General features: G+C 44.1%; 1 protein-coding gene across 2 annotated transcripts in view; it reads right to left on the reverse strand.

Annotated features, from left to right (window-relative positions):
• Positions 1-26,479, reverse strand: part of CNTN5 (contactin 5) — a 2,193,251-nt gene that overhangs the window by 513,856 nt on the left and 1,652,916 nt on the right. For both annotated transcript variants that reach the window (XM_073582945.1, XM_073582944.1), the window contains one exon: positions 4,530-4,632. In XM_073582945.1, the coding sequence (XP_073439046.1) occupies positions 4,530-4,632 (103 nt within the window). The remainder of the gene's footprint in view (positions 1-4,529; positions 4,633-26,479) is intronic.

Here is a 26,479-nt window from a genome sequence, read left to right on the forward strand (position 1 = left end):
TTAGTGTAATGACCAGTCTGCCTACAAACAAAGCAGGTCAGCTGGGAACATACTGGATGGGGTTTAGATTCCACCCGAAAGACCTCCATGGGCTCCACCAGATTGCTCATCTGAGCCGGAGATCCCGTACCAAAATGTAACATGTTGCGTGTTGCACAGGTCACCGCAACGTCAAAACGACGCATACATCAGCACGGCCTGCGTACCTAATGCTAAAGATAGAGTACGCAGACCGCATGCCGACGGAGGCGGAGCTGACCGGAGGAGGTGTGGCCGTGGGCGGAGCTTCACAGAGGAAGTCCGCAGCCCTCCGCAGCTCCTTCATACGCAAATGTGAAACCAGCCTTAGGTGATCGGAAAGACCCTCCAAAATACGGGAATCAGGACATTATCTGACCACTACAACTCAGAAGCTAATGTCCAGAATTGGATGGTCTACTGGCTGGCTATGGAAAAGCACTGGATTAACGCCAAGAGTTGGAGTGCGGCATCATGAGCAACCCAAGGTCCTAGAAAGAGCTGTTTCAGGGTGCACAGAAAGCGAGAGGAGCTCTGAACTACCTGGTCATTATGCTCCCATAGCGGTGTAGCCCACTCCAATGCTCTGTTCGGCAAAAGGCACACCATAAATCCCACTTTGGCCTATTCAGATGGGAAACATGAGGCCAATAGCTGCAGCTGAATCGAGCACTGGTTCAAGAATCCCCTGCAAGCCTTGCCATCCCATGAGATCTTATCGGGTAGTGGGAAATGTGGAAAAGGCGGAACAGGAGTCGCAGCAGAAACCTTAGTGGCGGTCTTGCTGGCTGCTTGTGCTGCTACTGCAGATAGATCCACAGCTGAGGTCGCCCGCTCAAGCGTGGACAACCTGCCCTCCATTATTAGCCAGACCCTGGAGCTAGTATACTGTTAGGATTGGTGGATTGCACTGAAAAAAAATAAATAATAAAGTGCAATCGCAACCCGGGGTCCACCGTGCAGAGATGTATAACTGCTGCTAGTGTACAATGGCGTAACTGAACAGCGAGCGATCACTTTAGATGCGCTGTGTTAAATGCCACACACTGTGAACAGAACTCAAAGTTCCCAGCTCAGTTACTACACAGAGTGGAACTGCAAACAGAAAGCAAGGTACTAACCCTATTAAACGTCACAGGGGAAGTAGCCTATGGATTGAGCTCGCTTAGGCCATGTTCACACTTGCATTTGGCTGGTCTGCGTGTGGTTGCGTACTTCCTGAGGAAGGAGTCCACTCTGAAACGCGCGTCGGGGTGGGCTGGTGGACCTCGTTTCTACGCCCTGTCAGATATATATTTGTATCCTCTGTATGGTCCTTAATTTCTGTCTAATTATGTGATCTATATTTCTATGACATATGGGCCAGTTTATCCATCTACTTGTTTATCTCTTGATCAATACCACGGGTACAATATTACATATATATGTATATGATTTTTTGTATATGGTCCTTCTAGCCTAGTTTTTGATGCTGGTTTATTGTATGCATTTGTATTCCCCTCCCCTGCTTTTGTACTTGTTCCATTTTAATATATGAATACAAAAGATTTTTATAGTTGTTTATCTAGTTGGACTTCATGACTGTTTTTTCCTTGGTCTTGTTGTTCATAGAATATAATGTAGCCTCCCTCATGGATTAAAATGCAGCCCCCCTGATAGAATATAATGTAGCCCCCTCATAGAATATAATGCAGCCCCCCTCATAGGGTATAATGCAGCCCTCCACAAAATATTATGCAACCCCTTCATAAGGTATAATGCAGCCCTCCATAGAATATAATGTAGCCCCCTCATAGGGTATAATGCAGCCCTCTCACATATTATAATGCAGCCCCTCCACAGGATATAATGTAGCCCCCTCAGAGTATAGTGCAACCCCCTCATAAGGTATAATGCAGCACCCCCATAGAATATACTGTAGCCCCCTCATAGGGCATAATGCAGCCCCCTCATGTAGTATAATGTAGCCCGCTGAGAGAAAAATGCAGCCCCCCACAGAATATAATGCAGCCCCCCGCAGAATATAATGTAGCCCCCTCATAAAGTATAATGCAGTCCCTTCATAATGCAGCCCCCCTCATAGGATATAATGCAGCCCTCCTCATAGGGTATAATGCTGCCCTCCTCATAGGGTATAATGCAGCCCCCCCTCATAAATATAATGCAGCCCCCTTATATAGTATAATGCAGCCCCCTCATAGGGTATACTGCAGCTCACCTCCACCTCCATCATTGTTATCCCCCTCCATACCATCATTGTCCTCATCACCACCTCCATCATTGCCTTCTCACGCACCACACCTATCATTGCCCTTTCCAACACCTCCATCATTGCTGTCTCCCCCACCACCCCATCATTTCCCATCCCACCACCTTCATCATTGCCTCCTCCCTCACCACCATCATCCTTGTCCTTTCCACCACTACTATCATTGTCCTTTCCACCATAACCATCATTAGCTTCTCCCCCACCACATCATTGCCTTTACCCCCACCACCCCCATCATTGCCCTTTCCACCACCTCCATCATTGCTTTCTCCGCCACCACTCCCTTCGTTGCCCTCTCTATCTCCTCCATCATTGCCTTCTCACTACCCCATCATTTCCCATTCCAACACCTCCATCATTGCCTCCCCTCACCACCACCATCATTGTCCTTTCCACCACAACCATCATTGCCTTCTCCCCACCACCCCATCATTGACCATTCCACCTCCTCGATCATTGCCTCCTCCCCCACCACTCCCATCATCCTTTTCATCACCACCAACATTGCCTTTGCCCCCTCCACCCCATCACTGCTCTCTCCATCACCCACATACTGTAATTGCCCTCTCCAATACACACACACAGCACCACACCTCTCTCACATACACACACACACAGCAACGCACCACATTCACAGACATGCATGCAGACAGACACACAGCACCACTCACCTCGCCGCTCGTTTCTGCAGCCGCAGCACATCTCGGCAGCATCTTCGGCGCCAGCAGATTTCTCTCTGAAACAGCCGCGCACTGAATGATGATGTCATCCAGTTGCACTGCTGTGTCAGACAGGAAGCGCCGGGCAGGAAGCAGGATGGCATCGGATCCCTCCATCTCAGGTCAGCTGTCATTTTCTCCTGTTGGCAGCGGAGCTGCAGGGATCACTCCCCACCCGCCAATTGCCCTCAGTGTTAGCCACCCTGCAGGAGCCCACCTCCAGGGCCCCAATGCAGCCGCACTGGCTTTACATGTGGTATGTCCGCCCCTGCGGGCAGTGTTAGCGTCAGTCTGCGGCTAACACTGCCCGCTATTAAGGTGAAATGAATATTCACTCCTCTCCATGCGCATGGGGGCGTGAGGAAGTGTGAATATTCATTTCTCTTTAGCAGTGAGGACAGGCTCCTGTCGTCAACTGCTGCTCCGCTGGCAAAGGGCGGGCCCAGCTAACTCACGGGCCCCATCGCAGCTGGGTGTGCTGGAGCAGCGGAGGCCCTAGGCATCTGCCGGCCCTGTATGCCAGCAGGTGTAAGTGCCTAGGCCCACCGGTTCCCTGGTGGGCCAGTCCGACCCTGGGGATAATGTTCTTTACTATGCTCTAGGGTCTCAAATTTAATTTAATTCAAATTTATTTTTCCTTATTATGATCTGGTAGCTATAAAGACCCCAGAACATAATAAAAGTAATATGTAAAAAAAATTCTTATACTCACCTTACCGCTCACCTCTCTGGCCCGTCTGCTACTCACCATCACCCATCTGGTCCTCATTTCACCTTCTGATCCCAACCATTTGTGCTGAAATCCCTGAGTCTCTCATGGTGAGCTGAGACTTCCTGCTCTTTTGAGGCCCAGCAAGGCTCTACGCAAGCGCACGCAAGATCATGACGTGTGCCATCGCCTCACTGCGATAAGCCTGGGGATTACAGCACAAGCAGTGGGGATCAGACGATGCCATTTTGCTGAGTCCGCTTGGGAATGAAACACAAAAATTCTGCATTTTTGTAGAGTTTTGTAAAATTCAAGTAGAATTCAATTCCACTCACGTTTATGTGCTCATCTGTGCTTAATACCCGTTATGGCAACTAATCAGTGTACAGAGCTGTAGTGTTCCTGCTTTGTAAATTCACAACTAGATAAACTGTCCATCAAGTCCTAAAAATTCTGCTTGTTTTTCCCAATATAAATACATATCCACCAGCCACGAATCTTAGTTTATATCCAGTCCACAGTGGCGCAGTACCGATATAACAGTCTGTAATGTTGACAAAGAGAGGCATAAAACGCTTTGTACATTTACAGAACAGATAATGAATGTTTCTGAAAGTAAAGGTATGTAAATATAACGCGTGACTCATAAGGGTAATAACACTTACTGCACATAATGCATTGTCTGCTCACTGTACCCCCGAGAAAAGCTGAAATCCGTGAAGAAATAAAGATGACTGCTAGATGACCAAACGCAAATTAATTCTAACACACACTAATAAATTATAGCAACTCATTTAAGGAAATGTGTACTCACTTGCCAAGTGCGAAACACTCCATTCTAACAGTTGTTCCCTTAGCTGCAGTAAAAGTGTTAGGAAAGTGGACCTCAATTTTCGGTTCATATTCCCCCATCACGCCTGGAAAGTAAAAAGTAGGCTTAGATATAAAATGATTCTTACTTCTTAACATGTTTGGAACTTTAACTACTTGAATCAAACCTGTACAAAAGGTTGTAGGCAGACAATCATGTAACCAAATATTCCGATGTATCTTCGTAAAATTTATTTGGGCTAAAAATAATTTTTTGTTATAAATTTATTGCACAATTTGGCTTTTACAAGCTTTTTGTTTCCCTGCACATTGCAGGTTATAGAATGAATTAACTTAAGAATCTGTCAGGGAACTGATTTTGTCTGGATAGTTTGTAGGCTTATCTGTCTTTTTCTGAGCTCCTATGTGCAGATTTCTGACCACCACAGCCCTTAATCAGCACAAGAGTTCGGAAAAAGACAGATAAGGAGTTACAAATTTCTGTTATTACAAGCTCTCTGATGGATTCTCATTCTGGGAAACAATGATCCTGAACAAGCCAAAAGGTGCAACATTATGCATGAAATCCAGCTGCAAAAATAATTTTTAGCCTGTAGTACATGCATTTAAGAAACAAAGTGTCACGGATTCATCACTGATTGTGGCCTAGGGACACTGTGAGAGACAGCTCAGCTGCCCTATGGGATCTGGAGTGTGCTGGGGTTTGTGAGTGGCAGTGCAGTCATCCAATCTGATCCTGGGATGTGCTAGGCATTAAGATTGACAGCCCTGTTGCTCAATCTGGTCTAGCCTGTGGGCATTTCTCCAGGTGCATCCCAAGCTCAATGATTTGTAAGTGTGGCACCCTGGTTAAATATGTATTGTTCTGTATGTGTTTTGTGAGCAATGGGAGTTATGCTTTCTCTCCTACAGACCACAACACACACACACACAATTTGCCTCACTCCCTCACTTGTCTGAAGCTGAGAGCTTTTCAGACATACCCTAACTGGGAGGGAGAGGGCCCGACTTGTTGCTCTCAGTGTGAAGGAGGAAGAACGTCTTGGAGGCCATGATGACATGTGGCTGATCCAGGAGTAAGAGCTAAAAAGCAGGGAACCAGCCCCTAGATCATCCATGGTTTCAGAGCGGGGTGGTAAGCTGAGAGACTGCACGGGATTACACAACCAGTAGAAAAGTGTTTTCCCTCAGAAATACTGCAATAACCTGGAATCAGTGAAGGACACTGCAAGTGGGAACTTGAGCTGCGTCACAAAGGATTCAAACTGCAAGTTGCTGAAGGTGAAATACACAGTGAGTAGAGGCACTACTGGGAAGTTCTAAACTCCGGAAAGCCTTGGTCCCAGAAGGGATTAGAATAGCAGGAGGTTACACTGAGTCACAGCAAAGAGAAAGATAACTCCCATTCTCCAGAGCAGACTGTCACCTGGTGAGAGATTTAATATCTCCTCTGAACTGCACCTGAACTACAGTAAGTGATAAAGTGACTTTCCTTGTCTCCTGCCTTATTACTCTGTGCCTTCTACTTGCATCACAATCTCTGTGGGTCCTGTCCTGGTTGGAGAGGGTTTTAACATCTTTATTTTTTTTCTTTATTTTTTTTATATAGCGCTAACATATTCCGCAGCGCTTTACAGTTTTTGCACACATTATCATCACTGTCCCCGATGAGGCTCACAATCTAAATTCCCTATCATTATGTCTTTTAGAGTGTGGGAGGAAACCAGAGTACCCGGAGGAAACCCACGCAAACACGGGGAGAACATACAAACTCCTTGCAGATGTTGTCCTTGGTGGGATTCGAACCCAGGATTCGAACCCAGGATTCGAACCCAGGACCAGAACCCAGGACCCAGTGGCTAACCACTGAGCCACCATGCTGCCCCATCTGCACTGCCATCACCATCTACTCCCCAGGGATCATCTGCAGCACCGGCTATACTACAAGCAAACACTCCAACTGGCATCACAAATCACTACATAAACTTTATCCCCATTCAATTCTACCCCTTTTACATGACTGCCTGAGGCTGCAGTACAGTACGTGCAGACTCCAGTTGATGATTCTATTGCAGATTTACGGCTGCAAGTACAGGAACTGACTAAAAATATGACTGGTCTAAGTAAAACTGTTCAGACTCTCCAGACTTATTCCCCCACAGAGAGGATACAACTAGCATCGAGCCCGGATGATCTCCCATGGCGACGGCCAAAGAGGATGCCAAAACATCAGCGACGACTGACTCACACCGGCAGGAGAACAACGGACCGATTTGACTCTTCTGGGAGACCCATCTGCAGACGATGCAATAAGGTGGATCACATCGAACGAGAATGTCCTTTAAATGGGCGACCCCCTGGGGCCGAGGACCACCCCCCAGGAGAAAGACCTGGTCCAGCTAACTGGAGGAACAGGTATGTTGGAGGACGTCCACTTATACCCGTGGTAGTGGATGGTATCCCCTTCACTGCCCTCCTGGACACTGGATCACAGGTAACCACAATGCCTTACATACTGTACCAGAGATATTGGACTGATGCTAATTTCACCCAACTTCCTGATGGTAACTTGTCATTAATAGCAAGTAATGGTCAACCTCTGACACAGGTGGGGTATAAAGAGGTTGTCATTAAAGTGGGGAAGGTGGAGCTCAAAGCTCAAGGTCTCGTAGTGGTAGAGGTGGAGAGAGGAGAATGTCCACCTATCATAACATTGGGCTCAAATGTGATTGAAAATTGTTTAAGTGAGGTCATCACCATTTTGAAAGACATAGCCGAGTCAGCCCCATACAAAGAACAGCATGCCCTCAATAAAAATATCTAGGCCCTTGTGCAGCAATAGCAGGTGGTGTTAACTGGTGGAGAGATTGGTAGTGTAAGGATGAGTGATCCCTACTCCATTATGCTTCCCCCTAGAAGTGAGACCCTCATCTGGTGCAGAGCAGCCATAGGCATCAGAGGACGGGACTACCAAGCTCTCCTTGAACCAGTGTATTCAGATAGCAGACCTACTGTGCTGACGGCTAGGGGAATTGTTGATGTTAAAAGGGGCAGGGTACCGGTACGTGTTCTGAACTGTGGAGAGGAGGAAGCTTGCTTGCCCCGTTATGCATCCGTAGCCAAACTGTTCACAGTCAGTAACAATGATATTTAGGCTGTAGAACCCTTGACTCCGTCAGAAGCGACGGATGGCAATGGCTCTTCTGTTCAGACAGAGGAATGGTTCCAAAAGATACATATTGGCGCCGACTCCACTCCTGTACATCAGAAAAATGGAGTGTAGTGGGTGGTGCAAGAATCCAAGAGGGTTTTCAGTAAGCATCCTTTGGATTTTGGGCAGGTAAAAAGGTTTCAACATAACATCCCCACAGGAGATCACCCACCTATCAAAGAAAGGTATCGTCCTGTACCTCCAGCTCATTATCAGTGTGCAAAAGGTGTGCTGAGAGAAATGAAACAAGCAGGGGTAATCAGGGATAGCTACCGTCCTTGGGCAGCTCCCCTGGTGTTAGTCAAAAAGAAAGATGGTACAATGCGCATGTGTGTAGATTACAGACAACTGAACAAAATTACTCACAAAGATGCATACCCCTTGCTGCGAGTAGAGAAGTCTCTAGCAGCATTAAAATCAGCTAGGTACTTCTCCACTTTGGACTTAACCAGTGGGTACTGGCAGGTTCCTGTTACTGAGGCAGAGAAAGAAAAAACTGCGTTCACTACCCCAATGGGGCTATGTGAGTTTAATTACATGCCATTCGGACTGAGCAGTGCTCCTGGAACCTTTCAGAGAATTATGGAATGTTGCCTGGGACATATGAACTTTGAGACTGTGCTGTTGTACTTGGATGATGTGATTGTATATTCCAGGATCTATGAGGAACATCTGAAACACCTGGCAGAGGTCTTGGAGGCGTTGTCCAACTTCGGCTTAAAGGTAAAACCATCTAAGTGTCATCTCCTAAAGCCCAAAGTGCAGTATTTAGGCCATGTCATGAGTTCAGAAGGAGTAGCACCCAACCCAGACAAAGTGACTGTCATTAGGGACTGGCAAGTACCCACCAACATCCAAGAGGTCAGACAATTCCTAGGCCTAGTGGGGTACTACAGACGCTTTATCAAAGACTTTACTAAATTGGCAGCCCCTCTTCAAGATCTTCTAGTTGGCCGATTCAAAAAGGCCAGAGGCAAAAGTCCCCTGATTGAGTGGAATGCTAGGTTGGATGAGTCAGCCGTTTATCCTGCACAGCGATGCCAGCAATGTTGGGTTAGGAGCTGTCCTATCTCAAGTGCAGCAAGGTAAGGAGAAATCATTGCTTATGCCAGTTGGACGCTTCGTCCTACTGAGAGGAACCCTACCAACTATAGCTCCTTCAAGCTAGAATTCTTGGCTATCGTTTGGGCAGTGACCGAGAGGTTCAAGCACTATTTGGCCTCATCCAAATTTACCATCTATACGGACAACAATCCGTTAACCCATCTGGAGACCGCTAGGCTCGGCGCCTTTGAACAAAGATGGATGGCTCGGTTGTCCAATTATGAATTCGTCATTAAATACTGAGCTGGCACTAAAAACACCAATGCCAATGCCTTTTCCCATATGCCAAATGCTCCTGTTCCAGCAGAGGATCTAGAAGACCTGGAAGAAATAGAGATGCCAGCATTCCATCGCCACGGTGTCTTCCAAGACTCTAACCAGGTGACAGGGAGAAGTCTTGCTGTTCACGAAGTTTCCCTTAATCCACTATCTCACCATGGATGTGCAGAGATGCAGAGAAGTGACCCGGCTATATGCATGGTCAAAGAACTCCTTGGAGAAGCAGATTCATCTCCAGCTTCTGATGCTCCTGCAGAGGTCCAACAGTTGTGGAAAGAGAGAAAGAAGCTGTTACTTTATGAAGGCAAATTGATCCGAAGAGCTATTAACCCACGTACACATGAACTGGTATGGCAGATTGTGGTCCCCAGAAAGGACGTGCCCATGGTCTTGGAAGCTTACCACAATCAAGCGGGACACTTTGGTTGGAAAAAGCTAGAAGTAGTCATCTGCGACCACTTCTTCTGGACAGGTATGAGACGGTCCATTGAACAGTGGTGTAGAGAATGTGGCCCATGTAAACTCAGAAGAAAGAATTCTGTCAATCAAAGGGCTCCCTTGAAGCCCATCATCACTAAACAACCTTTGGAACTGGTGGCCTTAGACCACATACAACTAACCCCAAGCCGATCAGGGTATTCCTATGCCTTAACAATAGTGGATCACTATTCCCGTTTCCTAGTGGTCGTTCCAGTGAAAGACCAAACAGCAAGAACAGCTGCAAAGGCATTCCAAGAATATTTCTGCAGACCCCATGGCTACCCCAGATCAAGTGCTGACAGACAGAGGTCCAGCCTTCAAAGCCGAAGTCTTTCAAGAATTTTGCTCCCTCTATGGATGTAAAAAGATCAGAACTACACCATACCATCCACAAGGCAATGGTCTTTGTGAAAAACTGAATCAACTGGTGATCAATTTATTGCAGATCCTACCACTAGAAGAAAGGAACCAATGGCCTGAGAAATTGCCTGATTTGATTGAAATGTACAACCATATCCCAACCAGTCCAACAGGATATGCCCCAGCTTACTTGATGCGTGCATGGCCAGGCAAACTCCCCATCGACCTGAAAATGGGAGTCCTAACTCCTGAAACCATATCCAGCCAAATGGACACTGATTGGAATACGGAAAGACAACTGCAGTATCAGAAAGTTCAACAATGTGTAGAGGAAAGTCTTGCGCAAGCTAGGCAAAAACAGGAAAGGAACTTTAACAGACATGCTGTAGCAACTCCCTTACCAACAGGTGAACAAGTGCTGAAGAAAAAGAGAAGAAACCACAAGTTAGATGACCAATGGGAGGCTCAGCCTTACACTATTCAACCATCTAGCTCTGACAACAGCAAAGTGTATACCATCTCCAAAGACGGTGGAAAAACGTGTACTACTGTATCCAGAGACAATATGAAAGTATGTCCAGCACAATTGCGTGAAAGAGCTGAGACTAAGGAAGATCCTCAGCTGCTGGAAAAGACTGATACCAAGATTTGCACTGTTCTAGGTGAATTCCCTAGTTCTTAGCTACAAGTTAACAACGCACTGGTAGTTCCAGTGATGGTGTTCCCACAAAGGTCTTTACCAGAGACACCAAATTGTTCTGGAAGTGACGAATCGCTAATGCCAACCACTAACGCTGTGCATGAGGAAGAATCAGAAAACTTGCCCACAGTCAGCAGTGAACCTGTTGTACCCATGGTAGGTTCAAAGATTCGTAGGAAGCTGCCTAGTATTCCTATAGTGCGCAGATCACAGTGTAGCACACAAGGCCAAACCCCTTCTTGTTATAGAAATAATTTATAGAAATGATTTATAAAAATTCTAAGATTAATAATTTGTTTTTGAGTTGTACTAACATTTAACTTTGCTTTAGGTAACATTATAAAAAAATGTTAAAGAAATTGTGCCCACATGGACTAATGTGAGAATTTAGTAGTTATTATGCCTTATTTTACTACATGAACTCTTGTAAAGGCTCTTCAATTTGAGAAGAAAAACTGTTCATCGTGCCTTGGCAGGAAGCCATCTAAAACAGCCAGTGCAGTGAATTTTCTATTATGGTCTGTGTGCCCTGCAGCTGCACTCAGGGATGATCCAAACAATCAGAAGTGGTTTTGGGCTGTAATCCACGACTCAACTCAGTGACTGGAACTGTTCACCCATACTCAAGTTAAATGTGTCATTTGGTATGTGCTTATGTTCCTAGTGTAGCCCGAGGACGTGCTACCTTTAACTAGGGGGGAATGTGGCACCCTGCATCTTTATCGCCACAAAAGGGTTAAATATGTACTGTTCTGTATGTGTTTTGTGAGCAATGCAAGTTATGCTTTCTCTGCTACAGTCCATAACACACACACACAATTTGCCTCACTCCCCCACTTGTCAGAAGCTGAGAGCTTTGCAGACATACCCTAACAGGGAGGGGCCGACTTGTTGTTCTCAGTGTGAAGAAGAAGGAACCAGCAGAAAAGTGTTTTCCCTCAGAAATACTGCAATAACCTGGAATCAGTGAAGGACACTGCAAGTGGGAACTTGAGCTGCGTCACAAAGGATTCAAACTGCAAGTTGCTGAAGGTGAAATACACAGTGAGTAGAGGCACTACTGGGAAGTTCTAAACTCCAGAAAGCCTTGGTCCCAGAAGGGATTAGAATAGCAGGAGGTTACACTGAGTCACAGCAAGGAAAGATAACTCCCATTCTCCAGAGGAGACTGTCACCTGGTGAGAGTTGTAATATCTCCTCTGAACTGCACCTGAACTACAGTAAATAATGAAGTGACTTTCCTTGTCTCCTGCCTTATTACTTCGTGCCTTCTACTTGCATCACAATCTCATTTCCCATATGTCTACTTTTTGTGTGCCAAGATGATGTTTTTAATGATACCATGTTGGTGTGGATACAATCTTTTAATCGCCCGTAATTGCATTTTAATGCAATGTTGCGGAGACCAAAAAAAATGTAATTCTGGGGTTTTTACTTTTTTCACTGCGCTGTTTACTGATCAGATTAATTCTTTTTATAGCTTGGTAGATCAGGTGATTCTGAATGCAGCGATACCAAATATGTGTATGTTTGATTTTGTTTTTGTTATTTTATTTTGAATGGGGCAAAAAGGGGGGTGATTTGAAGTTTTGTATTTTTTAATTTTTTTTAGATTTTTAAAAAAAATTTTTTTTACTTTGGCATGCTTCAATAGTCTCGATGGGAGAGTAGAAGCTGCCGTAGCTCTGCTACATACAGATCGCCTCTATGTAGTAGAATTACTCATTTGCTATCAGCGCCGACCACCGGGTAGCGCTAATAGCAATCCGGCACTGACAACTATAGAGGTCTCCAGGAGACCTCTGGTTGTCATGCCAATGCACCGGTGACCCGCGATCACGTGACTGGGGTCACCGGAGGGATATCCGGACTGATGGCCAGAAGCGAACGTTTAACTAGTTAATAGCCGCGGGTGGATCGCGATTCCACCCGCGGCTGTTCTGAGCACATGTCCTGGGAAAGACGTGGGCTCACTGCCACTGTCCACATCAAAGGAAGGGAAGTGAACCCCGCAGTACTAGTATGACAGAGGTCGCAAAGGTGTTAAAGGGAATCTGTCAATAGGATTTTGCTATGTAATCTGAGAGCAGCACGATTCCAGTGATTTGTCACTTACTGGGCTGCTTGATACAATTTTGATAGAATCCCTGTTTTTTCAGTAACAGGGCTTGGAAATCTAAACTTTTTGTAACACCGATTGGAAGCTTCCTGTGTCAATTAGTGGTAGGAGGTGGGGATACACACTTTAGGTGGACTACCTGGCATGAGACACCTAGTCCTGCAATGATAATTTCTTACTGATAGCTGATTGTATAGAAGGTACAGCAAGTTGCTGAGAAAGTCACACATCCCTGAGTATCATACTCCTTTCTTCACTGAAAGAGCAGTGAAGATATAGTTTCTTTACTGTAAGAGCAGTGAGGCTATAGATTCTTTACTTTAAGAGCAGTGAGGATGTAGATTCTTTACTGTAAGAGCAGTGAGGATGTAGATTCTTTACTGTAAGAGCAGTGAGGCTATAGATTCTTTACTGTAAGAGCAGTGAGAAAGTAGATTCTTTACTGTAAGAGCAGTGAGGATGTAGTTTCTTTACTGTAAGAGCAGTGAGGCTATAAATTCTTTACTGTAAGAGCAGTGAGGATGTAGTTTCTTTACTGTAAGAGCAGTGAGGATGTAGTTTCTTTACTGTAAGGGCAGTGATACTATAGATTCATTACTGTAAGAGCAGTGAGGATGTAGTTTCTTTACTGTAAGAGCAGTGAGGCTGTAGATTCTTTACTGTAAGAGCAGTGAAATTATGGAACTCTCTGCCACATGATGATGTATTGGTTGATTCACAACTAAAATTTAAAAAGGACCTGGATGCATTTCTTGAAAAATATATTCTGTGTTGGAGCGTTGATCCAGGGAACTAGTCTGATTACGGTATGTGAAGTCGGGAAGTAATTTTTACCCTAATATTGAGCTATTAGTGTCTGCCCTTTAGGATTTTTGCCCTCTTGTGGATCAACATGTCAGGTTGTAGGTTGACCTAGATGAACTTAAGTCTACCTTCAACCCTAATACTATGACACTATATGATTAAGAATGGGGTGATGTCAATCAGTCCTTGAAAGGGGCCCTATTTTTATTGCTTTATGGCCCCTGCACCTGTACATGCTAATGTTAAATAAATACTAATGTGATTGTACTTTACTCTGCATCAACCCAATATAATCTATCCAATAATTACAATTAGCTGCAGGTTCCTCGTAACATCATCAATGAGAACCTAGTTCAAGAACAATCGAGAAGAAGGATGATCTGACTCTCGGCTTTCCCTGCCTGCAGGCAGTGGTGAACCTCTATCTTTCCTTTTACTCCCTTGCATTTCTTTCCTTATTCTTTACCTTTTTGGGGGATTTTGCTGTGTATTCAGTGTTCCTTCTTCTGCGTCTTAAGCATTTCACAGTTTAAATAGATTATCACATCTACAACTTGTTTTGTCCCCGTAGACTTTTCGACACGGTGAATTTATCTTACTCTTCTAGATTTGTTTTCCAAACAGAATCTTTGCACGGCTTGCAGCCTTATTAATCTCTGCCTTTTGTAACAAATATACCCTTTGATAGTCATTGTGCAAATGTCCATGAGAAATGTCACTGCTTTTTTCATCGGGAAATGTTTCATTTATTAACATTAAAAGGGGGTCATTACTTTTTAAGCAAGAGATGGTACAAAGCAGAGCCATTATGGAATATAAAATATATACAGTATATATAATATATACACACGCAGTAAATCACAACTAGAGTACACCCCTGACTTTTTTTAAAAATATTTTAGTATATCTTTTCATGGGACAACACTGAAGATCTGACACTTTGATACAATGTAAAGTACTCAGTGTACAAATTGTACAACGGTGTAAATTTGGTGTGCAATTTAATTAACTCAACACACAGCCATTAATATCTAAACCGCTGGCAACAAAAGTGAGTACACCCTTAAGTCAAAATGGCCAAATGGTGCCCAAAGTGTTAATATTTTGTGTGGTCACCATTTTGTTCAAGCACTGCTTAAAGGGAATCTGTCACCTATTTTTTCGACTATCAGCTGCCGGCACTGCCATCAGGGGCTTATCTACAGCTTTCTGTAATGCTGTAGATATGCCCCCCGACGTAACCTCAAAGAGAAGAAAAACGAGATATATTATACTCTCCCAGGGGCGTTCCGGGTCCGGTTTTGGTCCGATGGGTGTCGCGGTCCGGTCAGGTGCCTCCCATCTTCTAATGGTGATGTCCTCCTCTTTGCTTCCCATCGCAGCTCCTGCCCAGGTGCACTCCTCTGCCCTGTTGAGGGCAGAGCAGAGTCCTGCAGTGCGCAGGCGCCGGACCTCTCTGACCTTTCCGGGCACCTGCGCAGTGCAAGATTCTGCTCTGCCCTCAACAGGGCAGAGAAGTGCGCCTGCACCAGAGCCGCGGCGGGAAGCAAAGAGGAGGACCTCATCGCTAGAAGTTGGGAGGCGCCGGACCGGACCGCAACACCCCTGGGTGAGTATAATCTAACTAGTTTTTCTTATCTTTCAGATTACATCGGTGGCTTATCTACAACATTACAGAATGCTGTAGATAAGCCCCTGATGGCGGTGCCGGCAGCTGATAGTCGAAAAAATAGGTGACAGATTTCCTTTAACTCTCTCAGACATGGAGGCCACTAGAGCTTCACAGGTTGCCACTAAGAATCCTCTTCCACTCTTCCATGACGACATCACGGAGCTGGTGGATGTTAGAGATGTCGGGCTCTTTTACCTTCCATTTCAAGATGCCCCACAGATGCTCAATAGGGTTTAGGTCTGGAGATATTCTTGGCCAGTCCAGCACCGTTACCTTCAGTTTCTTTATCAAGGAAGTGGTTGTCTTAGAGGTGTGTTTGTGGTCGTTATCATGTTGCAATACTGCCCTGTGGCCCAGATGCAAAACCAATACCAAATAGAGAGCGATGTGGGAAAAGCAAATGTTTTAAATACTTTTTTCTCAACAGTGTTCACACAGGAAAAGGATTTGCCAGGGGAAATGCAGAGTGATAATGTAAACTCCCCATTAAGTATTACCTGCCTAACCCAGGAAGAAGTGCAGAACCGCCTTAGTAAGATTAAAATTGACAAATCACCAGGCCCTGACGGCATTCACCCTCGGGTATTAAGGGAGTTAAGTAATGTGATAGACAGGCCTCTATTCCTTATATTTAAAAACTCTATAGAAACAGGGTCTGTTCCTTTTGATTGGCGGCAAGCAAATGTGGTACCAATATTCAAAAAGGGGTGTAAAAGGGAACCTGGAAACTATAGGCCGGTAAGCTTAACATCTGTTGTGGGTAAAATTTTTGAAGGGTTTCTAAGGGCTACCATTATGGAATATCTCAATGTTAATAAGTGTTTAACTCCATATCAACATGGATTTATAAAGGATCGCTCCTTTCAAACTAACCTGATCAGCTTCTATGAGGATGTAAGCTCTCAAATGGACCCAGGAGAATCATTGGATGTCATTTATCTCGACTTCTCTAAAGCATTTGACACTGTCCCACATAAAAGATTGGTAAGTAAGATGAGAAAGCTTGGGCTAGGGGAAAATGTGTGTAGATGGGTAGGTAGCTGGCTTAGTGATAGAAAACAAAGAGTGGTTATTAATGGGGCATACTCAGATTGGGCCAGGGTTACTAGTGGGGTACCACAGGGCTCTGTATTGGTCCCCCTACTATTTAATATATTTATTAAGGATCTAGTGGATGGCTTACACAGTAAAATATCAGTATTTGCAGATGATACAAAACTATGTAAGGTAGTTAACACAAAGGAGGACAGTTTGCAACTACAGACAGATTTGAGTAAATTGGAGAATTGGGCTGAAAAATGGCAAATGAGGTTCAACACAGATAAGTGTAAGGTTATGCACATGGGAAGGAGAAACAGATGCTACAATTACTTACTAAATGGGAAACTGCTGGGGAAATCAGACATGGAAAAAGACTTAGGCATCTTAGTCAATAAGAAGCTAAATTGGAGTGCCCAGTGTCAGGCAGCTGCCACCAAAGCAAATAGGGTCATGGGTAGTGTTGAGCATTCCGATACCGCAAGTATCGGGTATCGGCCGATACTTGCTGTATCGGAATTCCGATACCGACATCCGATATTTTTTCAATATCGGGCATCGGAATCGGAAGTTCAAAGTTGATTGACAGCTGAAATGACGTCATCATGATGCGCGGTGTGTGCGCATCATGATGCGCCGTCATTTCGGGCCTTCCGGGGGTCTCTGCCGGCCTGCCGGGGGGCTGTGCCGGCCTGCCGGGGGGCTGTGCCGGCCTGCCGGGGGGCTGTGTGGACTGCCCGGGGTCTGTACCAGCCTGCCGGGGGGCTGTGCCGGCCTGCTGGTGGTCTGTGCACCCTGTGGGGGTCTGTACCAGCCTGCCGGGGTGCTGTGCTGATGTCCGGGGGTCTCTGCTGGCATCGTCCGATGGGACTACAAGTCCCATCTGGCGATGCCTGCTACCATGACAGTGATTGACACATTAGCCAATGATGGGACAGTAGTAGTCCCATCATCCGGCTAATGTGTTAAATGTTTAAAAAAAAAAAAAAAAAAAAAATACTACATACATACTACATACATACTACATGCATGCTACATACATACTACATGCTACATACATACCACATATATACTACATGCATGCTACATACATACTACATGCTACATACATACTACATATATACTACATGCATGCTACATACATACTACATGCTACATACATACTACATACATACTACATGCATGCTACATACATACTACATATATACTACATGCATGCTACATACATACTACATGCTACATACATACTACATACATACTACATGCTATATGCATGCTACATACATACTACATACATACTACATACATACTACATGCATGCTACATACATACTACATGCTACATACATACCACATGTTACATACATACCACATATATACTACATACATACTACATGCATGCTACATACATACTACATGCTACATACATACCACATATATACTACATACATACTACATGCATGCTACATACATACTACATGCTACATACATACCACATATATACTACATGCATGCTACATACATGCTACATGCTACATACATACTACATACATACTACATGCATGCTACATACATACTACATGCTACATACATACCACATATATACTACATACATACTACATACATGCTACATACATATTACATGCATGCTACATACAATACATTCATACAATACATACATAGACATACAGTACATATAACATAGAGTAACATACTTACCAATACTTGTCACATTGTTCCCCGAAGCCATTGTCGGCTACGGAATAAATATTAACATAACAAACCACAAAAATACTCACCCATGATCCGAAGCAGTCCACGAGTGTGTCCCACGACGATCTTGGGTAGAGAACTGCAGCATCAGCTGATGCTGCCGCTCTCTACGGGCTGCAGGAATCCAATGACGGAAGGTAGGTATCCTTCCACACTGTATTCCTCCGCCACTTAAAAAAAAAAAATCCCTAGTCTCACTTTATGGTAAAAGCTGTGTGGGAAATTCCCACACAGCTTTTACCATAAAGTGAGACTAGGGACTTTTTTTTTTTAAGTGGCGGAGGAATACAGTGCGGAAGGATACCTACCTTCCGTCATTGGATTCCTGCAGCCCGTAGAGAGAGGCAGCATCAGCTGATGCTGCAGTTCTCTACCCAAGATCGTCGTGGGACACACTCGTGGACTGCTTCGGATCATGGGTGAGTATTTTTGTGGTTTGTTATGTTAATATTTATTCCGTAGACGACAATGGCTTCGGGGAACAATGTGAAAAGTATTGGTAAGTATGTTACTCTATGTTATATGTACTGTATGTCTATGTATGTATTGTATGAATGTATTGTATGTAGCATGCATGTAGTATGTATGTAGTATGTATGTAGCATGCATGTAGTATGTATGTAGCATGCATGTAGTATGTATGTAGCATGTAGTATGTATGTAGCATGTAGTATGTATGTAGCATGCATGTAGTATATATGTAGTATGTATGTAGTATGTATGTAGTATGTATGTAGTATGTATGTAGCATGCATGTAGTATGTATGTAGTATGTATTTGTATGTATGTAGCATGTAGTATGTATGTAGCATGCATGTAGTATATATGTAGTATGTATGTAGTATGTAGTATGTATGTAGCATGCATGTAGTATATATGTAGTATGTATGTAGTATGTATGTAGCATGTAGTATGTATGTAGCATGTAGTATGTATGTAGCATGCATGTAGTATATATGTAGTATGTATGTAGTATGTATGTAGCATGCATGTAGTATGTATGTAGTATGTATGTAGTATATATGTAGCATGTAGTATGTATGTAGCATGCATGTAGTATGTATGTAGTATGTATGTAGCATGTAGTATGTATGTAGCATGCATGTAGTATATATGTAGTATGTATGTAGTATGTATGTAGCATGTAGTATGTATGTAGCATGCATGCAGTATGTATGTAGCATGCATGTAGTATGTATGTAGTATGTATGTAGCATGTAGTATGTATGTAGCATGCATGTAGTATATATGTAGTATGTATGTAGTATGTATGTAGTATATATGTAGCATGTAGTATGTATGTAGCATGCATGTAGTATGTATGTAGTATGTATGTAGCATGTAGTATGTATGTAGCATGCATGTAGTATATATGTAGTATGTATGTAGTATGTATGTAGCATGTAGTATGTATGTAGCATGCATGCAGTATGTATGTAGCATGCATGCAGTATGTATGTAGCATGCATGTAGTATATATGTAGTATGTATGTAGCATGTAGTATGTATGTAGCATGCATGTAGTATGTATGTAGCATGCATGCAGTATGTATGTAGCATGCATGTAGTATGTATGTAGTATGTATGTAGCATGTAGTATGTATGTAGCATGCATGTAGTATGTATGTAGCATGCATGCAGTATGTATGTAGCATGCATGCAGTATGTATGTAGCATGTAGTATGTATGTAGCATGTAGTATGTATGTAGCATGCATGTAGTATATATGTAGTATGTATGTAGTATGTATGTAGCATGTAGTATGTATGTAGCATGCATGTAGTATATATATGGTATATATGTAGTATGTATGTATGTTGCATGCATGTAGCATGCATGTAGTATATATGTACTATGTATGTAGCATGTAGTATGTATGTAGCATGCATGCAGTATGTATGTATGTAGTATTTTTTTTTTTTTTTACATTTAACACATTAGCCGGATGATGGGACTACTACTGTCCCATCATTGGCTAATGTGTCAATCACTGTCATGGTAGCAGGCATCGCCAGATGGGACTTGTAGTCCCATCGGACGATGCCTGCACAGACCCCCGGACATCAGCACAGCCCCCCGGCAGGCCGGCACAGCCCCCTGGCAGGCCGGTACAGACCCCCACAGGGTGCACAGACCCCGGGCAGTCCGCACAGCCCACCGGCAGGCCGGCACAGACCCCCGGCAGGCCGGCAGAGACCCCCGGAAGGCCCGTACAGACCCCCGAGAGGCTGTACAAGCGCAGGAAAGGGTTTTTCCAATTCCGATACCGGAAGTCTCATAGACTTGAATGGGACTTCCGGTATCGGCATCGGCGATACCGATACTTTTTTTAAAGATCGGCCGATCCATTCCGATCCGATATTTTGAAGTATCGGACGGTATCGCTCAACTCTAGTCATGGGATGCATTAGGAGAGGTCTGGGGACACGAGATGAAAACATAATTCTCCCTCTGTACAAATCACTCGTCAGACCACACTTGGAGTATTGTGTGCAATTTTGGACGCCGGTGCTCAAGAAAGACATTACTGAACTTGAAAGGGTTCAAAGGCGGGCTACTAAAATGATAAATGGAGTTGGTTCACTACAATACCCAGAAAGGCTATCAAAATTAGGTCTATTTACTCTAGAAAAGAGAAGACTTAAGGGAGACCTAATATATATGTACAAGTATATCAGAGGGCAATACAGAGATCTCTCCAATAAACTGTTTGTACCAAGGACTGTGACAAGAACAAGGGGGCATTCTCTTCGTTTGGAGGAAAGACAATTTCTGCACCAGCATAGAAGAGGGTTCTTCACGGTAAGAGCAGTGAGGCTCTGGAATTCTCTTCCTGAGGAAGTGGTGATGGCCAACTCACTGAATTTAAGAAAGGAATGGATGCTTTTCTTGTGAGTAACAGTACAGAAGGTTACAAATAACAGATTATAGGTAGATGGTTGACCCAGCTTAGGGGAAGGAATTTTTTTTCCCTATGGAGAAAATTGGCTTCTACTCTGTGGGTTTTTTGCCTTCCCCAGGATCAACAATGCAGAACAGCTGCACTAAAATAGGCTGTACTAGATGGACATAAGGTCTTCCTTCAGCCTTCAAAACTATGTTACTATGTTACTGATCTACTGAAGGTATTTGTACTGGAAATATTGAGAGAGTCAATGGAGCTCCTGCTTGGTATGAATTAGGTTCTAAGTATCCACAATTCACAATAAGATCCTGGGTGTGGAGCGAGGTAACTCCATTAGGCATAGGCTTGTTAGGAAGATGAGGAGTGTGACGCGTTTCTGTACGGAGGTGCGCACCAGATACTGAATCAATCTCAATCCTGTTACGAGTGAAGTCACTGTGACGGAAAAGTGAGTGGACCAAATCAAGATCCTGCGCGTTACGGAATAATTGCTTTCCTTCATCAGGGATCCGTTTATTTTTCATCAGTGATTCTTGATGAAGGAAAACGATTTTGCCATAGTGCGTAGGATCTTGACTTGGTCCAAATACTTTTCCATTGCAGTAACATGACTGTTAACAGAATCAGAGTCTGGAACGCACCACCAGCCGGGACATTCCACCAACAAGTACATGCCTAATGGGAGTTTCCTCCCTCCGTACTCAGGGTCTTATTGTGGACTGTGGATACCTAGGACCTTGTTCATACCAATTCGAAGTTCCAGTGACTCTTAATATTTACAATTATGAAAACCTTCAGTACATTGGTACTTGGTATTGTCCCATATGGACTGATAGCTATTATTTTTTATGGTTTTATACTTTTATGCACATTTTGGTGTATTGATGTGATATAGAGCTACAATGGGACACTGAAATAGGAGTGGCTTAGTGATTATTTTATGTTATATTGACAATATAATCAGTGTATTATCAGCAAGAGATTATTACTGCCTGGCTGTGCAGGCCAGTCCAGCTAATATGTGTAACCCCTCCCCCACCACTGATTGGCAATTTTTTTTCCTATGCACAGTGTACACAGGAAGCAGCCAATCAGTGGTGTGGGCAGGGTTATACAGAGCTCAGCAATCAGAGCACTGCTATATCTGAAGCAGTGACTTTATCAAAAGTGCACTAAGCAGCCCAGTAAGTGACACAAGTGACCTGGAATCATGCTCTCTGCCTCTATATCATGCTGATCTCAGATTACATATTAAAAACCTGCTGACAGATTCCCTTTAAAAATTAAAAAGCCTGTGATGCACTTTCACTCGTAGATGAGAGTCACACTTTAAAACTGTCTGAAAGTAGGAAAAAATTAACCTTTTTTTACAGAAATATCTACACGATGCCCATAACGAGACTAATGATTGAAGCATTCATTTACGTCTGCGGATAATATATTCGAGTCCCTACAGCTCCATGTTTTGCAGTGGCAGACAGCCCCAATACATAAAGGGATTGCCTGTTTATTAGGGAATCCCCACATGTATTCAGACTGTCCAGCAGCCCCAAATCATGAAGCTGCGGGGACTCAGACCTAATTTACAAGCTCGCCCAAGATACTCGGAGATCACCCGAGCATGCTCGGAAAACTCGAGTAACGAGCATACTCACTCATCACTAATCAGAAGACGCATTCTCATGCATTCATGAAAATGTGATTAATAGGTGCAGCATTCACTCTCCAATATAACATTTGGAATATGCTCATTGTTTATTGTTGTGAAAATATTCTTTGGAGATAATTAGAAAGTGCCTTTACTGGCACTTGTTTATTATCCCAATGTGTGAGCGGTATCGCCGTGCAATGTGGGGCCTGCTGAAAACACAGCACTGATATTCTAAAGGTGGCCATAGTTATTCTCCAGCCTGACATAAATATACATAGTCCGGTCATCCAAATATTCATATTTATTTTAATGAGCAGATTGTAGTAAGCAGATCTAAGCACACATTTTCCTTCTTCCCGACACCCAGGGTATCAATCCACAAAGTTCGCATCTCTTCATATTTATTAATGATTCCCCTTTTCCTATATACTTTTTTCAAAATTTTAAAGCCAATTTATTTTATTTATATATTCCTTTTTTTGTTGGACTTGTATCGACCAGCCAATGCTGTGCAATTAATTTCCATCCCTTACATAACAAAAAAGTAGTTAAAGAAAGAAACGTCTGCCTGTTCCTCTCTGTGATTTCTGTAAACATGGATATTAGTAATGTCTCCCTCTGAAAAAGATACAAAGATATTGCTACCTTTATTAGTTTTCTGCAAATGATGTAAGTACAGATAATAATGACTCCTTGTCTCTCCATGTAAATTATGTAAGCGCAGATAGTACTGACTCCTTGTCTCTCCATGTAAATGATGTAAGCGCAGATAGTACTGACTCCTTGTCCCTCCATGTAAATGATGTAAGCACAGATAGTACTGCCTCCTTGTCTCTCCATGTAAATGATGTAAGCGCAGATAGTACTGACTCCTTGTCTCTCCATGTAAATGATGCAAGCGCAGATAGTATTGCCTCCTTGTCTCTCCAGGTAAATGATGTAAGCACAGATAGTACTGACTCCTTGTGTCTCCATTTAAATGATGTAAGCGCAGATAGTACTGACTCCTTGTCTCTCCATGTAAATGATGTAAGCGCAGATAGTACTGCCTCCTTGTCTCCCCAAGTAAATGATGTAAGCGCAGATAGTACTGCCTCCTTGTCTCTCCATGTAAATGATGTAAGCGCAGATAGTACTGTCTCCTTGTCTCGCCATGTAAATGATGTAAGCACAGATAGTACTGCCTCCTTGTCTCTCCATGTAAATGATGTAAGCACAGATAGATAGTACTGCCTCCTTGTCTCTCCTTGTAAATGATGTAAGCGCAGATAGTACTGACTCATTGTCTTGCCATGTAAATGATGTAAGTGCAGATAGTACTGCCTCCTTGTCTCTCCATGTAAATGATCTAAGCGCAGATAGTACTGACTCCTTGTCTCACCATTTAAATGATGTAAGCGCAGATAGTACTGACTCCTTGTTTTGCCATGTAAATGATTTAAGCACAGACAGTACTGCCTCCTTGTCTCTCCATTGAAATGATGTAAGCGCAATTAGTACTGCTTCCTTGTCTCTACATGTAAATGAAGTGCAGGTACAATAATTTCTGACTTCCTGTCTACTTATTTTAATTGTGCAGGAAACAACAGTACATACAGTAATTCCTATCAAGTAAAGGGAATCTGTCAATAGGATTTTGCTGTGTAATCTGAGAGCAGCACAATTCCAGTGGTTTGTCACTTACTGGGCTGCCTGATACAGTTTTGATAGAATCCCTGTTTTTTATGTAGCTGGGATTGCAAATCTGAGCTGTGTATAACCCCCCCACACACACACCACTGATTGGAAGCTTCCTGTGTCAATTAGTGGTAGGGGGTGGGGTTACACACTTTAGCTGGACTGCCTGGCATGAGACACCTAGTCCTGTAGTGATAATCTCTTGCTGATAAAACACTGACTGTATAGAAGCTACAGCAAGCTGCTGAAAAAATGACACATTCCTGGAGTCGGGCTCTCTGCCCCTACATTATGCTGCTCTCAGATTACATAGCAAAACAAATTGTAGAGAGGTTTCTTTTAATGTCAATTTGCTTTAATTATTGCATTGTTAAAGTTGTTACTTATGACTTGTGTTTTGAAACTGTTAAACTGTAAAGCGCTGCGGAATATGTTGACGCTATATAAATAAAGATTATTATTATTATTATTATTATTATTATATACGTGCAAATAGTCCGGCATACCTGATGTTACGGCGGCGGAACACGCTTAAAAAAATATAAATAAGCGTGTTCGCCGCCCGGGGTCCACCGTGCGGCAGATGGAAAGACCACTGCTAACAGAGGCAGAGCACTACGGCGGTAGTGTGCACTGTGTATAACTGCACCCAATATGCACTGAGGCAAGCTCTGTTCACACACAGAGCTGCACGCACAGAGTATACAATAACGCTGAGTCTGTTCTATGTCACAGACTGACAGCAACACAGATATGGTATTTAAGGTCACCGGAGTAGCCTTAAACCGCAGGACTACTCCATCTAGACCTACCGTAACAAAAGATGCGGAACGTCGCAACTGCGAACGTCCGACAGACTGCAACCGCAGCGCGGTGTGCACGGAGCACCAGAGGAGACACCGCAAACTCGCTGGCGCGATGCAGGACGCTAGCTGCTGGAAAAGTATAGCTGGAGCGCGCTGACGCTAGCGCTGCTACTGCCGGCTGCCCAATCAGTCACACAATCGAAATATCAGAGGAAAGGTGTTTCAAAATAAGTCAGTCACCAGTTCAAGCATCCATCACCATACATACAGCAGCAGTATGAAAATACTAGCGCATGACTTAGCGGCCATGCGCACTTTTTATAGCGTACGGGACCTGCCAGAAATCTACAGAGCCCTGAACATAACCAATCAAATCAGGAGCAGGACCTGAGCAGCTGACTCCTGAACTCCAATGAGAGCTAGTCCCGTGAACATGCTCAGAAGCTGGAACAAAGGACTTAGCCTCTGGAGACAAATGTGTGGATCTGGATTCCTGCATAGGCATTATAGAACCCAGATTCCTAACATTACCCCCCCTCCTAGAGCCCCCTCCTCCCTGAACCCTCCGGTCCACCAACCTGTGCCCGACAGAGGTACAGGTCTCAGACTCGTCAAAAGGCGAGCCTGATGTCCCAGTAGGTGAAACCGAAAAGTGGGACACACGGACGGTATCAGGAGAGGCCAGATCGCCAGGTCTCAGGAGGGATACCCGGGAGACAATGGGAGTTTTAGGAGATGGCCGCCGTGTAACGACGGGTGTAGCCACACTCCATTCGGGAAGACTATCCCGAGCACATAGGGTGCATGCCCGAATAAATTTCTTTACGTCCCAAGCCCTGTGCGGCCACCAATATGCAGCGGCCAATCACTTCGTGGTCTGTATATAGCCACGATGGCCGTCCGCATTGGGCGCGTGTGCACACGCGAGGACTTTAGGCCGCTGGCAAGGAGGGACAAAGGTCTCGCTTACCGGCTCACAGTCAGAGCATTGCGGGAAACTGTCTTCCTGGGAAGCAGCTAGTAGGTGGTGACAACCGCATACAGGCTCTTGAACCGGACATGTCTCAGACATGGCGCGTGACACCTCTATGGGCTCGGGTGGCGGAACCTCTGGTTCAGATACCTCCAGATGCTCAAAAAATTTGGGAGCCAGAGTACCTCTCCGTTTGGAGTGTGCTCTCTCCAAACCGCGCTCCGAAAAACGGAGGTCAATCCGCGAGGAGATTGATATTAACTTCTCGAGATTGGTAGGAATTTCTCTCGTGGAGAGGGCATCCTTTACATGCTCCGCTAATCCCTTCCAGAACACAGGAATTAGAGCCTTGTCGGACCACTCCAACTCGGACACCAGTGTC

The sequence above is a fragment of the Dendrobates tinctorius genome, unplaced genomic scaffold, assembly GCF_039654945.1.
Source record: "Dendrobates tinctorius isolate UK_male_01 unplaced genomic scaffold, ASM3965494v1 ptg000075l, whole genome shotgun sequence".
Taxonomy (NCBI): domain Eukaryota; kingdom Metazoa; phylum Chordata; class Amphibia; order Anura; family Dendrobatidae; genus Dendrobates; species Dendrobates tinctorius.